Genomic DNA, 15,436 nt, shown 5'->3' with positions numbered 1-15,436 from the left:
ACCTCCCCTGCTGCAGTGCTACAACACTGATGTTGTAGGTCCACCCACCTCCAGACTGCAACGTGCTTGTACTCGGATCACATGTGTGTTAGTCACACACATGGATGCACACACACACACACATACACACTTTCTAGCCAGGCTGAGCCAGTGAGATAAAGCTTTCTAATTATCTACCTCATTTGCAGCTCTGATCCATACAATAGATCCTTCCCGGTCGCTATCGCTGGTTCTTTTTCCTCTCAGAACTGATCTTATTTGCAATTTTTTTTGCTCAAAGAAAGTGTAAACTTCCACAAGACAAGCGAGCAACACCTAAAACATCCTTACATTAACTATAACACACACACACACACACAACATCTGAATGATGCCTCTCCTTGTTGGCTAACCCGTGATAAACCGACACAGCATCCTGTGTATGTTGTTTTTTTGGGTTTTTTTTCCTAAATTGTCTGCAGGATTCATTTTGCAGCCTTTCAGCCTCCTCCAGTAGCATACCAAGACACCATCTGGCATAGGCTCATTAAAATGCTAATTCATTTTAATAAGAGACAGGTAATAAACTGCAATTATGTATCGTCAGAAAGATGGCAGAGAGCGGGAGTTTGCAGGGAAGTTGGAGGAGAATCCAGTTGTCTCACTAATCAAGAAGTTGCCTCTGTTGCCACCCCCGAGACCCACAATGTTAACCTTAGCCGTCACAGGAGACATGCTAAATGTTTGATTCAAACAGTTTTATGAGAGCCTTATAAAAATGAAAAACCTGTCCTTGTCTTGTTTTGTTGGTGAGAATCTTCTTCTTTAAATCTAAAGAAAAACAATTACGCCTGTTTGTGCATAACTTTAACAACTGAAATGTGTCTCGAGGGCTCAAATGAAAAAATCACCCAGAGATTTACGACATCCTAAATCGTTTTGGGATGTGGAGTTCCTGTATTTCGAACAAAACTGTCGAAAGCCCACGTGATTCTCTCGGAGGTGATTTATGTCTGACTGCATCTTGTTGGCTTCTGTTTTTGTCAAAATGTCTTAATTTGACGTTTCTGACTGATGGCGGAAACAGCAAATCAAGAAACATGTTTCATGCAAACAGTCCAAGATCAATCAAGCGAAGAAAATATTTTGACACGTTCTGAGACGAAACAGTTGTGCATTAGTTGCAAATCAGTGTGATTATTAACTGAGTCGACACGTTTTGTTTTAAAGTTTCTGATAAATGAAATGATGGAGTGTGAAAATCTGTCGTCGGTTCTACTCTGATGTTGTGCTTGCGGTGAGCTTTTTAGCCGCGAAGGGAAAATCCTCTTGAAAGACAGAACTGGGTCATGTGTGACATCTTGTCCTCATATTAGGGTTGTCACCTGGTGTGAACAGCCTTCAGACCAGATGGCGAGCAGACCAGTCGTTTAGGTGGAGCAGCCCTCGTCAGGCGAGATCTCGTAGCCCGACCCGAGTTTTTCTGGTCACGATCCTAATCTCCGGCCCACGTCGATGCGCCAAACCTGGTTTCCATCTCATTCAGATGAAGTAATTCCATACAGATTTGTGTTTTGTTTTTGTTTTCTGCTGAAATATGCATTTTTAAATCTCCAAAAAAACAACATTTCCTGGTTCTGACTTCATTTTTTCATCCAACTCTAGACAACAGTGTTTTTACCATCACAGATAGTAAGTAATACACGACTGCAATGAAAATTCAAGATAAACTTTTGTATATGGTCAGGAAGTGCATTGGTTCTGTTTTAACAATTTAAACAAATATAACGACAGCATTTTGTCATCATTGGATTTTGTTTCTGAACTGGGCTTTAACGTGTTTGTATTTGCTCACCTTTGCGTTAAAATGGTCTAATCCGCTGAAAGAACGTTGATTATAATGATACACCTCAACATGTGTGCTAACGCCACACAATGCTTTTTTTCCCCACCTCTTTCCGTTTTTGTCGTCCTGAATGCACTTCAAATAACTGCTGCAACACTCCCCGGCAATGTTTATCTCCTGGGAGTAATCAAGCTGGCTATAAATCAACAGTTCCTTGATCCCGAATAAGATCACGGCCGCCAGTTGTGCCCTTTGTTCAGTGCTTGTGTGTCCTTGGGTAGATGGTGCTGTGCAGAGGCATGTTCAGACTGCACATACTGCAGAACCTCACTCAGAAATCCCAAGTTGTCGAACACTTCTGGTGTTACTGCTTGGAAATGAAGAAGAATTTTAATAACATGTGACCCCAACCAAAAAAATTAATGTAATTATTCATATTTGGATCGCTGTGACTCACCTTCATGTTTCTTTTTTTTTTTTTATTATGTTTCATCTTTTTCAGGGCCACCCACTATATCCAGTACGCAGACCCAGCAAGCCTTACATGGAGAAAAAGGACAGATCAAATGTTTCATTCGAAGCACACCTCCTCCAGACCGCATTGTAAGTACATTCGCTCTGAACAATGCAAATTAGATACTATAGCGGTCTTATATGTCCAAAAAGTGATGTCAGGCTGATTTATTGATCAATTAACCACACACGAACAACCGAGGCAACAAAAGATCTGATGAAAAATTCCATTGGATGAGCTCCATCCTATGTTTTCATATGAAAAGTTTGACCATGAAACAATACAGTCTGTGCCGAGTTTCTCATTTAATTCACACTTATGCTCTGTTAAAGCTGTTCCCATTAAGATTTATGGGCCTTATATAAACAGTCGACTCTCAATGCCCGCTTTGCTTTTACTATTAAATTGTGTGTGACAACGTGGGTGTGTGTTTGCATATATGAGCGGTTAATCATGACTCTTTTTCATCTTATTTGAGTTTTATTTTATTGATGTCCAGTATTAAAGACAAAATATTCAGATTTGTTGGAGATGGTGTATGAAACTGCTGCTGGTTTCATCAGTTGAAAGACAAATTTAGAAAGTCATAATCATGTAAAATTCATTTTATAACACTAGCTACACAAATTTATCCTTTGAGCGAAAATCTTTATTGTTCTTTATCCTATGTAGGAATTATTTTCTTTGTAGGTTGACAATCAGCAAAGGAATTGTCACCGTCACCAAAAGAAGGCTTAAAAAATTGATGACAGTGTCGTAATAAACACATCTCATTATCACAGCTGCGTAAAAATAAATCCTACATGAATTGATACATCTATTTTTCTGCTTTCCCATTACTCTCTCATTAGAGCTGTCATGTTTACTTCCAGTAAATGCATTGCAAAAACATACATCTAGATGTTATGTTTGAAGAGACACCAAGAGACTTGAAAGATTTCATTTGAGCGTTTTTTGTTTTTGGTTTTTGCTTCTTGTTCTTTTTGCTGTCGTAATCTTTTATTCCATGGTCTGAGTTTCTTGCTTGCCGCTCTTACATTCCTTTACTTCACAGCGAGCATCACTTCTCAAATGGTTGCTTTCCATCTCAGCCAAAATCCAAAAGCAAAGTAATTCAGACATGATGGTGCAATGAGTAGACGCAATTTGCAATTATCTACCCAGACATTAGCTTAGCCTGCAGATGCCAGAGATATCTCAGTGAGATGGCAGCTTGTCAAACGGAGATGAATGGCAGGAAATGGACAACAAATACATTTTTAAGCACGACGTTGTTAACCGAACCACAGCGCAAAGTGTTTTAAGAACCTTTTCATCCCATGTGTTAAAAGCTGCTTCTGCACACAGACATACTTCTCTTGTACTGGCACTGTTTCTGTGTTCTTATATCACGTGTTCTCATGAATTTGCATTAACATCATCCACATTTATTTTAGACATAAAAGACAAACAAGTATAGCAGATGCATCCAAAAATATATATATTTTTCCAGGCATGGTCATGGAAGGAAACCGTCCTGGAGTCTGGAACATCTGGTCGCTACACCGTAGAGACTGTCACCACAGAAGAAGGAGTGATCTCCACACTGACCATGAGTAACATCGTCCCAGCTGACTTCCAGACCATTTACAACTGCACGGCATGGAACAGCTTTGGCTCTGACACGGAGATAATACGCCTTAAGGAACAAGGTGGGAGCCAAGGTTCGACCAGTTCCACCTTTACCTTTTTAAAACTAAATTATATCCTTCGTCCGCGGTGCACTGGCGTCGTGCCCGGAGTGTCCCCCGCCTCACACCCTATGCCGCCGAGATAGGCTCCGGCTCCCTGTGACCCGCTGTGGCGGATATAGTGGTGGTAATCTGAAGACTGACTGACTGACTGACTGATATCCTTCGTTTTTTTTAGCAAATTCTACAAAATGGCAAAGCCGGTGTGATTGTGTTGTGATTGTTTGTGCCTGAATGTCTTCATGTGTGCATAACTGATGATTACAAGTTAAAAAAAACATGTATATATAGCATGACTTTGTTGATGGATCACTATGTTGAATTTAGTGTTTCATTTTGTCAGTATTTACACTCAAACACACGCAAACATCACAAAGGTTGTCTTTGAGTTGTTGTTGTTTTCTTTTATTTTAATATAAAACTGCAGCCTTTTTATGTCGTAGCTGTAGTGGCAATGCATTGCATGGCCTAAATTCGGAAACGTTTGATGTGCAGTTCTGTAAATGTAATAACGAGCCCCATAAATTCCTGAAAAATTATTTTTTCTGGATGACGTGAAGTGGAACTCCTCTGTTATTTGAACCAGCGACCTTTAGCGTAGACTGAATCCTGAATCTGAAATTAACTGTTTATAATAAACTTTTTTTTAAATTCTCATTCAAGATTTTGATTCAAAAATGAATACTTCTTTTTCCACATGACCTTTTCCCCTCTGTTGTGGGGGGGAGTCTATGTTCTCCATCCACTTATCACAAAATTACAAATTATAAGCTACTTATATGAAAATGACATTGATCAATGAAGACATTAAATAGGCTTTAATGGCGTTGGGAGCACACTCGGTTGTTTTTCATTTGTTTAAAATGCGAGAAGGTCATAAACGTGGGCCGGTGACTCAGATCATTAGAGCGAGCCTTAATGAGGACCGTCGCAGCAGCGTATAGATGCAGGTTTAATCTTGTCGCGAATGCAACATCCTTGCCGAAGCAAACAAGATTACGCTTAAACTAATGCACACACTCTTGCACTCTGCTCGATGATAATGAAAGCTCTTAGGGAACTTCTTCTGCCAGCTGAAATGATCTTAAATTAGGACTTATTAGATAGGGTAACAGGATAATAAGACAGTAGGAAAATATTCACCCGGAGCAGTAACAGAATATTTGCCAACTACTTTCCATTTGAATTTTCTTTTTTATTTAGAGTTACTGTGCAGATTGTGTCAATCTCTGTGTTTTTATTGCGTAGCCGTGTACTTGAAGTGCAACGTCAAAGTCGCTTAAATGCAATAAAACCTCAGCAATCGACTGAGATTTGAAGGTTACTATGGTACATATGTACCATAGGAAGGTGGCCTCCTCTAGAAGGCCGATGGTCCATGATGCTTTGTCGTCTCTTTCAATGTGCCATCAACCTTTGAAGAGTTTGCAGCATTTAATTCTAGAATAACATTCCTCCCCTATTCTCTGCAGAGTCTCTCCCAGTGGCGGTGATCATCGGCATCGCTGTCGGGGCTTTTGTGGCCGTCATCGTCCTCATGGGTACCATCGGAGCGTTTTGCTGCACTCGCGCCCAGAGAAGTACGTCCCCTTTTCTCCCCCGTTTGATCCGCTCAAGCATGCATGTCAAAGTATTATATCATCCCCGAGCACGACAAGAAAAATGTCCATCTTTTCAAATATTGTTTTACCAAAAAAAAAAAAAAATTAATTCTGCTCTCAAGGTTTCCTCCAGGTATTTCAAGTAGCTATTCCAACACAATGCCAGCTGACAAAGGTTGAATAACTGGAACAAGGTGTCACAATTCAAGATGATATCACTTACAGAGATGGACATCTTTGTGTGGTGCAGAGATAGCCAGATTGTAACAAGGGTTCATTTCATGCAATCTCAGTCTGGCTGCATTCACTTTTGAGGCTTTTGAGGTTACTTTCAGTTCCATCCATCCATGTGCTAAAGTGACTCAGGTTAGAGACAGTGAGTCGCTGTCTCTATCCGAGACCCAATTTGTGCTACTGGTCCCTTCAGCATGTCTATTGTCTGTATACTACAGAGGAAGCGCACCTGGTAATGCCCTCACTGCCCGTCTCCATCTGTGCTCACCAGAGAGAACTTGCAAGCAAAATTAAGACAGAAAGTAAGACTTTGTTATATGACAGTATCATCAGCATTGTCCCATATAGAGTGAGCCACCCTGGAAATACTGTGAGATTGCATACGTACTGTATGCAGAATGTTTATTTATGCTGCAAACTGCAATGTGGGTAATAAGAAAGTCGAAATGTTAAATGATTATTAAACAATTGGTTTATCAAGTGACTTTAAAACAATGCACAAATTACTTGTTATGAATGGTTAGCAAGTTCTTTCCTCCTATGTTAATACGTTAATCAGCTAATGATTATTAGTTCATGGATATCGGGAATCAATATATTATTGCATTCTCTTGTGACGAGTTACTGATTACTTGGTCTCAAATGAAATGATACTTCATCCTCAGCAATTACCTAATAAACCCCTTCATCACTGATCACTTGCTTATTGATTGCTGCAGCTGAAAATGATTGGCTGACCTTGAACAACATATAAGGAATAAAACCGTGTGTGTCGTGTGTTTCTGCCAGATCTGAAAGGAGTCGTGTCAGCGAAAAATGACATCCGAGTGGAGATCGTGCACAAAGATCACAACGCAGCGCGCGAAAATGAAGAGCACACCTCCATGAAACAGCTGATGGTGAGTGTGAGTGTCTCAACATATTACTTTCCACATCTTATTTGTGTTTTCAGAATTATAATCTCTGTTTCTGTTATACTTCCGGCCTTGGTTTCTTTTCCTGTGAAATGGGAAACAGAAGAGGATAAAGGTATTGTAGTTGAGGCATAGGTGCTATATATATATTCATATCATGCCAGCCCCCAATGAGCAGCACAGACCCCATTGTGACTATGTAGATGCTGATGCATGCTGGGTAATCCTACAGTGGGTGTATTTCTGCATCTACATGCCTTCAGGACACATAATGTAATTGTTTCCTCTTTGGAACTGTACCAGTATCGTGGTTTCTGTGCAGATTGCCCTGAGGGGCTGGGCTATTTGCAGTTTTGGATTAAATTTTCTTTCAAAATACAGTCGACGTGTGATGTTAGCGCAGGGAAATGAGCTTAGCTAACTTACAAATAGGCATTTTGTTAGGATAAATAAAAGATATTGAATGATACATTATTAATGCTCTCTCCCAATCCAAGTGAAGGTGAAACGTGTCCTATATTAAAGAGAAGAACCGGTGATGAAAGTGAAATCCTTCCATCTCAGAAAATGTCGTTTTTTTATTTTGATGGGGGGGGAAAGAGTTTCACATCCTCTGCTTGATTTTCCACGCAGGTTGAACGAGGAGAGTTTCAGCAAGAGTCTGTTCTGAAGCAGCTGGAGGTTTTACAGGAGGAAGAGAAGGAATATCAGCACATTAAGGTACAACTCCTGAATGATGGCAGCGTGAGAGAACGAAAGGAAAAGGGGAGAGGGAGAGAGAGCCTCTGGGGCAGAGGGTGGTCTTCAACACCAAAAATAGCTGAAAAGCATTAATCCCTCTGCTGCTTTATGGGATTTTGCAAGGATCCAGAATTCCAGAGGCAAAATTACTCAAGTCGGATTTTTATTAATAAGTCTCTTATCAAAGGTAAGTGGGAAAAAAAAAAAACGAAGCTTGTTGCCCCTTGAGCTGTTATTTAAGTTAGTTACAGTGTTAATTATATAATATTAATTGGTTTTAAAAAAAAACAAAAACGTGTTGGACAGGGAGACATGCTGGGTGTTTTTTAGATGTGGTGATTCTTGTCTCTGCAGCGTTTCCAATCCATTTGCGCTATGAAAACACAATTTTCAACTATACATGTTTGCTATAGAACAACTTTTTGTTATTTTATCATATCAAAATGATTTGGACTCACTTCATCCATCTCACCCGGACACACAAACACTCATCGGAATGCATTCCCGTCGTGTTGTTCTTGTATACTTTCCCTTCTCTGGGGAAATTTTGATCATAGTTGGGGAGCATGAGATGAGAGTATGAGGGGGCAGGGGAGGGGGGCACTGAACAAGATAAAGACCTGATGTAAACAATCTACCTGTCAGCTGTCTGATAATGACAACCACAACAATGATCCTCCCAGGTTGTCGCTCTCGCTTTCCCTTTATGAGCTCTCCTCTTGTGGGATTTACCAGCATTCTGACCCCGCCTGACATTCACATCCTTTCTCGGGACGTTGTTAAAACACAAATACGCAAATGTCCTCAAACTAGACCCCTTGGCAGTGCCATGAGCGCAGCGTTACAGCTCATGTACTGAAATCTAAAGCGGCTTGTTGAATGCTGTCTTGTTCTTCTTATTCTTTCGCCATGCTGTGGACGTTTCTCTGCATCAACCTTTGGCAGTGGGCTTGTAGCCCCCAGCTCATGCCAGTGTGCGGGGGTGCAAGGGCAGATCACAGGCTAAAAACCATACCGAGGGAGGTTATATTGCTGCTTTGCTCTCGGCCCTCTTGCCGTGTCGTAGATGTCAAGAGCTGCAGGTGTGTGCTTGGTGTGCATTTCTTCTGAATTCACAGAAAAGTGAGGAAGGCGAAACCTCCCCGTAGAGACACGTGGAGGTGTGGATGTGATAATTTGACATTTAGAGAATAACTGCTGTGAAACAATCAGATAACACGTCTTTATGCCTCTGATTTGCGGATTTTCTGTCATCAGCTCTGCTCCCGTTCTCATCCTGCTGATTTAAATACGACTGATTGGGAGTGAGAAATCATTCGTATCATCATCCTCGGTTTCGGCGCTGCTCTGAAGTGCACCGGCTTCTTCCTTTGCCAGCGTTCCTCTGAGTTTTACCAAAATTCCTGCTTTAGTTTTGCCGTAATCCTGCTGAAAAATAGAAAAAAACGGGAAAAACAAGCATTAAATATGACCTCCGGAGGAGAAAACAATACTAACCATTATATTTCCCGTGTTTTTAACAGGATCCAACAAATGGCTACTACAGTGTCAACACGTTTAAAGAGCACCACACTCCTACCATGGCTGGAAATCAGTCTACCGAGGTGAGGAACCCTACCAACACTGGTACCCTAGGCAAGCAGCGGGTACCGACGGGTATGTCCTTCACCAACATCTACTCCACCCTGGGAGCAGGTCCCAACCGTCTGTACGACTATAGCCAACGCTTCGTCCTGGGCATGGGCAGCAGCTCCATCGAGCTGTGCGAGCGGGAGTTCCAGCGCGGTTCACTCAGCGACTCCAGCTCGTTCATCGACACGCAGTGCGACAGCAGCGTCAGCAGCTACAGTAAGCCGGACGGCTACGTGCAGTTCGACAAAGACAGCAAGGCATCAGCCTCCTCCTCTTCCCACTATTCCCAGTCCTCCTCGCAGAACTCAGATCTCACACGGCCGCTCCAGAAGCGCATGCAGACCCACGTCTGACCGCTGATGGGGGGCAAGGAGGGTGGCTTTTGAATGAGATGCTACAAGCAGCCAGGATTGATGAAACTGTGAAGGAATGGGCTCCCAGATGCCCCTGAAGCGGTGATGCTTCCGTTCTGCCTGGACACCCAGGGGGGATGCATGGGGGCTGGTTGGTTTAACACACTGTGTGACTTGATTAGACTTCTCTACGTCCCAAAAAAGTGGAACAGGAAGCCTTACATTTCCCTCCTGCTTAGCCCGTCAAACATCTTTTTAAACCTGTAATCAGAATCATGCTACAGAGAGGTTTTTTCCCCAACACGGTGACAACACAAGTTTGGAATTTGTCAGTTCTTGGATTATGCAGAAAGGCAGGAATACCACAAAGCCTACAGTGTGTGTGACAATCAGCCCTGGTAAAGACCCTTTTTTTTGCCTTCTTGGAGATTGTCACTCATAAAAGCTCAAGTCAAACAGCACGAAAGTGAGTCAGAGTCCTGCTGCTCTCTTTCAGCACAAAATCCAAATGTGCATGTGGTTCGTAGGTCTTAAAGTGATAACTCTGGCCCCCACCACCACCTTCTGTTCAAACACTGGACGTGAAGATTTCTTGTTAAAAACTGGTCGCCTGTGTAGGTGGAGGGGAAACTTTCTCCATGTGCCCGCTGACGTCTAGAATGTTTGAAAGAACGTCTGTTCCCTTCCCCGTAGCGCTATCTGGGCAACGGAGCTAAGCAGATAAAGAGGGGGGGTGAGGGCTGAGAGCTCATTTAGAAGCCTGAGTCATTATTTTACTGTGACACTCAGCGATAAAGAATATCAGTGTACATACGCGACTGTAATTTCTTTTCTAGCGTCTAATTTCTGTATTTTTTCCTCATGGACGACTCTTAATGAGACACGAGCGCCTCTTCTTGTCCATATCTACCCCAGCCTCGAGGGTACGTCCAACTTGTCAACACAAACTTTGATGTGGGGGAAACACGAGCTGGGCCCTGTGTCGTGTTCTCGCTCCAGATCCGGCTCCGAGAAACACTGTCCGGAAAGTGGGTTGTGAGTTTCTCCTGCACAGGCAACAGATGATCAGCCATACACTTGAGGGGTACCTGTTCAATGAATTGTAAACATATTTTAGCCGAGCTTCTTCATGTGCGGTTTCCCCATATTGTCAATATCACCACTGACGCCGGAGCGTCTGGACTGCGGACGCACCCGCCATCGTGCCGGACAACACGGGAAACGTGAAGCAAATTAAAAATGTGCTTTTATTTTGCCGTCTGCTGTTTATTTACGGCTAACAGTGGAGCTGATGGTGACTGGCGTTTTTTAAAGTGCATTGTTTTTTTGGGGGTTTTTTTTTTCTATTCAGCACTGTATGTGACATATGAAACTGGATTTATTATTTAGTCACTGACGCTGTATTTGTTTTTTTGTTGAGAGTAGAGACAGAGAGCAGCGATTTGACTTCGTCTACAAGCGTATTGGCAGCATGCATCGCGCATGTTGAGTAAACGAATGGGGGGTTTTCTAGTCAATGTGAACCCAACAAACATATGTTATTAAACCAATTCCTGCTTTTAAGCAGTCTTTGACCATGTGAAGGGCAACATTAATCAATACTAATAATCATATGTGATGTCACGTTGGATTGAAAGCCTGATCTATCCTGCTGACTTATGACGTCAGTTCCAGCCAAACTGTGAAAAATGTTATATGGAAGTTGTTCGTGGAAGGGTATAGAGGGTTACTTGGGAAATAATAGCAGACCATTACAATGTTAACATCACTTCTGTTTTGTCAAATTAAGCCTAAACGTAACAGAAAGCACATTAGATTGTCATGAATCTCAGAAAGCATCTTAGTTTTCAGTGTCTACCGCGCCAGAGCAGACATCTGGGATGAATCAAGCCTAAAACGATGAGATTTCCATCTAAACCAACAAAAAAAAAAAAAACATGCAAGACTTTTCCAAGTTGTTGTTTTAAGCACTTTACATGTGATTATATTCAAAGCGTTTGATGGAGCTTTTCACTTGAGTAACAGTAGTTTGGACTCTAATTTTACAAATGGATTGGCGCCCATGGTACAGCTTAAGACAAAAAGCCCTGTTTCAACGCTGATAATCCAGTTTGGCACTTAACAGCCTGTATATAAATCTCTAATTTTGTCTTTCTCTGTATATAATTTTTTCTTCCTGGCTTTTCTTTCTCTCTCAGTCAGATTTCATTATGTCGGAGCTCAACAAATCCACATGGCATCAAAACAGACGACAGACAATCATTTCCTCTTTGTTTCCCTTCCAAAAATTTTTCATCAACCTCACTTGTTTCTCTAGAAAATTACATGAAAGGCTTGAGTGAGCCAGTCCCCTTCCCTCCAACCACCCCCCCCCCCACCCTCCAGATCTCTTGGGGACAACTCTGTGCACATTGGGGGGGCTATAGGATGGGAAGCTAAGCTGGTACAGCTTTGAAGTTGAATGCAGTGAGACGTTATTATATCCTCTACTCTTCTTCTGAGAGATGCCCAGATGCCCAGCAATATATTGCATTTGCCATCACGACGACTGTTATTCATATTTCTAAACATCTATGAAGGCAGGATGAAATCTGTCCCTTGCATCCTCCTATGACAGCGTGATCTCGCTCGCGATTGCACAAGATTCAATTTTCGTATCTATTAATATTAAGCATCACGTGCATACATTAAGGGTAATATTCATCTACGGGGGAGGAAATTGCTCGCCGTTCGAAACTGAAGCATGTCTCCTCTTAAAAAACAAAAACAAAGTCCCTCTCCCATCCAACGGGTCTGGTTTGACTTTAAAGGACACAGATTCTGCACTGATCCAAACATAATGCATTTTCCCAGGCCAGAGAATCTGAACGCCGCACAGCAAACAGATAAATATTTGATAGGCTAGCCTTCTGTCCCACCCCCCGCCCCCCATGGCAGCAGCTACACTGGCCATCAGAGTAGGGCTGGATGTTAATGCCGTGTCAGTCCGTAGGAATCAAAGCCCATGTGGGGGTGATTGTGGGGGGGAAGGGGGGTCTGCCTGTTCACCTGCAGACGCCTCTCCGGCTGGTCCTGGCAGCGAACGCCACGCAGATGCCAGCAGCGCGCAACAGATGAACAAACACAAAGACACAGAGCAATTACAAGGAGGTTGCTGCCCTTTTCCCCCTTGTAAAACAAAGCCACCCTTTTAGAGTGGAAGACGGGGGTGTGGTCCGCGAGTCACAGATGGTTAAAACTGGCCTCGTACGGTCATGAAGGTGAGGCAAGCAGCAGGAAGAGAGTATTCTTTGGTCGCCTGTTACAGTTATTTATTGTGTAATACTAATGTGATTTGACTAACCATCAATACGATCAATATATTCCCAATGTCTAGAAAGGATGCTTCATGTGAGACCAAATGAAGTCTTACCCAATGCGCAACAGGTGATGGAACACCTTAGTGAGGGCATCATTATAAACAGTGAATTGACCATAAAACCCCTTCTCTTTGGTCGAAACGCTATCGCTGATCCTCTCTCTCTCTCTCTCTTCTTTTCTTCACTACAGATCAATACCTTGTTAGTACTTTAATAACAAAGAACTGTAAGGGAAAACCAGGCGCCTCCACTAAGTAGCAGTTGCAAATGATCCACAGTTTGCTTTAGCCCACGGGTCACGACAGGAGTCTGTGGCATGTGGTTTACGGCGTGCTGTGTGCGATAAGTCACGGAAAATTGAAAGACTCACAGAAAAAGCATTTGAAAGTCAAATGAGGACACTTACCTGCGATTGGCCGAATCGCTCCACGCTGCAAATAATGCAAAGCCGTTTGCAAATGCTACTTGATGCAGGTCTGACACGCTTAACTTACAAGGTCATTTTAAGAGTTTGTACAAGTAGTGATCCATAAACATAACTGTAATGAAAAAAACATGTAAATTCCACTATTTTCAGGCAGTGGCCCTCTGTATCTAAGCAAAAAAAATAAAACAAAAACAAACAAAAAAAAGAAAGACAACTGGTTGTATTTTAAATGTACTGGTCTGTGAATCTATGATGCTTTTGCTCTGTATATTTGGAGAATAAAAACACTGTTTGAGTTTGCGTTGATGTTGCTTTGCTGTCTTTCACCACCACTTGTATATGGAGACGTAAAGGACGTCTTCATTATCATATAAAAGTGGCTGTATGAAAAATGATGTGTTCCTAAAAGAAAGTATGACTCCATTAATGCCATGGTGAGAGCTACTACACTAAGACATGACATTTGAAGCGCGGCATCGTATCTGTGATGAAGATAATAAAGCATAAATAAGTTCAGAAAAACATTATCAAATTTTGATGATCATCATACTCTCAGCAAGTTCCATCTCCCTGCATCATTTTTAGATTCTCATCACAGACTTACAGTATATGTACTATATTGATCCCAAACTGGGAAATGTACTTGTTACGGCAGGTTGAAACACACTTATGCAAAAATGAATAAATATAGAATTCTGTAAATTTTAATATACTTTATTTTTTCATTCCTCAGACCCTTAAAGTTGAAGCCTGACATCAATAAACCATTAATAGCACTGCATCTTATTTACATCTGCATCCAACAATCACCGTGTGGCATTTCTGATTCACCCGCCACTGCCCCATTGATGTTCAATTGGTCTCTCATTAGGCCCAGTGAGTACTTTGTGCCTGGCTCATGCATACTTTACAGTATTTGTTAAGAGCGGGCAGACTGTTGTTTATTCCCTCGCCTCCAATACTTGCCTTGGCAGTCAGCAGATTCACATTGCATTTGCAAGCAGCAGCCCTTTAATCCATTAATAGGACCGTTGCAGTCTTAGTCCAAATTAAATGAACTTCACGTAAACACCTCAGCTTGTCTCCAGCGCTGACTCCAGTCCTACAGAACCGAAACTTAAAAGTGATTTAAATTCCCTTGTGAATGGAGCGAACACAATGCGAGGGCAATTACTCTTCTGCTGGATTAAACCACTTGCAGCCTGCATGGAAAAGTAGCTTTCTTGAAGTCCTGCACCAGAAACTGTTCTTTGATTTGTGAACACTGTGAGGTTTTAGGGGCAAAAAAGGAATCGTTTTGTTAATAAAAAAAAATAAAAAAAACCTACCTCTCAGACAAAGGGATTGTCATGCCTACATGAGGTTGCCTGAAAGTGAGGGCTACAGCCAGTTTGGTCTTGATATTGAGATCATCTGCCAAGAACATAATTTTCCTGGAAGAGCTTTCCGTGCTGAATTTTTTTTTTTAAATGTTTTGCAAACATTACACAAATAGTGCCATTTGTGATGGATTTCACTAATCATAGAGATCCAACTCATTACTAAACAGATCTAGGCCAGACATTTGCTTATGGTACCACTTTAAACGCTCTCCGTGGATCCGGTTATTGGAAGGCACTAATCATTCATCCCTGCCTCTCATGACAATGTGAAAAAAGCTTGCTTTGCTCCCCACGGGCTTCATCCCATCCAAGGTATACAGTATTGTTCCAAAATGACACATAAATGACACTGCATCCCTTCATAATGAGCAATTATAGCCGACGACTCTTTCATGAATTACCTTGAAAGATAATTGCATTTGGGATCCAATTTAAGGCAAGAATTTAGAGAGGATGGCCGACTAAGCATTTGCTGCAGACGATTGCAAAATTGTCTTCAGGCAGGTATTTGCATGGAGACAGAAAAAATAGGTGGGAGTATAACGTATACTGGTTGCCTGTATACTTAGCTTTATAGCGCTAAGTTTGCCAACATTTACATTCGAATAAAAAAAAGACCTATTTTTCTCGACTTTGACAGCCACATTAGAATGTCAGTCAAACTTGTTTACGCGCCAAACTCTAAACCATATGGTCTAATAGCGAGATGAAAATTGAACAGCGT

General features: G+C 41.9%; 1 protein-coding gene across 11 annotated transcripts in view; it reads left to right on the top strand.

Moving 5' to 3' along the window:
• The window catches only part of kirrel3b (kirre like nephrin family adhesion molecule 3b), a 140,594-nt gene extending 126,996 nt beyond the window's left edge, over positions 1 to 13,598 (top strand). For 2 of the 11 annotated variants that reach the window (XM_068318230.1, XM_068318228.1), the window contains exons 10-16: positions 2,328 to 2,428; positions 3,832 to 4,030; positions 5,542 to 5,649; positions 6,123 to 6,206; positions 6,694 to 6,803; positions 7,452 to 7,538; positions 9,083 to 13,598. In XM_068318230.1, the coding sequence (XP_068174331.1) occupies positions 2,328 to 2,428; positions 3,832 to 4,030; positions 5,542 to 5,649; positions 6,123 to 6,206; positions 6,694 to 6,803; positions 7,452 to 7,538; positions 9,083 to 9,544 (1,151 nt within the window). In that variant the 3' untranslated portion in view covers positions 9,545 to 13,598. Of the gene's footprint in view, positions 1 to 2,327; positions 2,429 to 3,831; positions 4,043 to 5,541; positions 5,650 to 6,122; positions 6,207 to 6,693; positions 6,810 to 7,451; positions 7,539 to 9,082 lie in introns of all 11 variants that reach the window. The other 9 variants (XM_068318229.1, XM_068318227.1, XM_068318235.1 and 6 more) reach the window with 6 other exon arrangements.
• The last annotated feature ends 1,838 nt before the right edge of the window (positions 13,599 to 15,436 follow it).

This window comes from Antennarius striatus, chromosome 6 (assembly GCF_040054535.1).
Source record: "Antennarius striatus isolate MH-2024 chromosome 6, ASM4005453v1, whole genome shotgun sequence".
NCBI lineage: Eukaryota > Metazoa > Chordata > Actinopteri > Lophiiformes > Antennariidae > Antennarius > Antennarius striatus.
The sequence above is the reverse complement of the archived record's forward strand: the minus strand, read 5'-3'. Positions and strand labels throughout refer to the sequence as shown.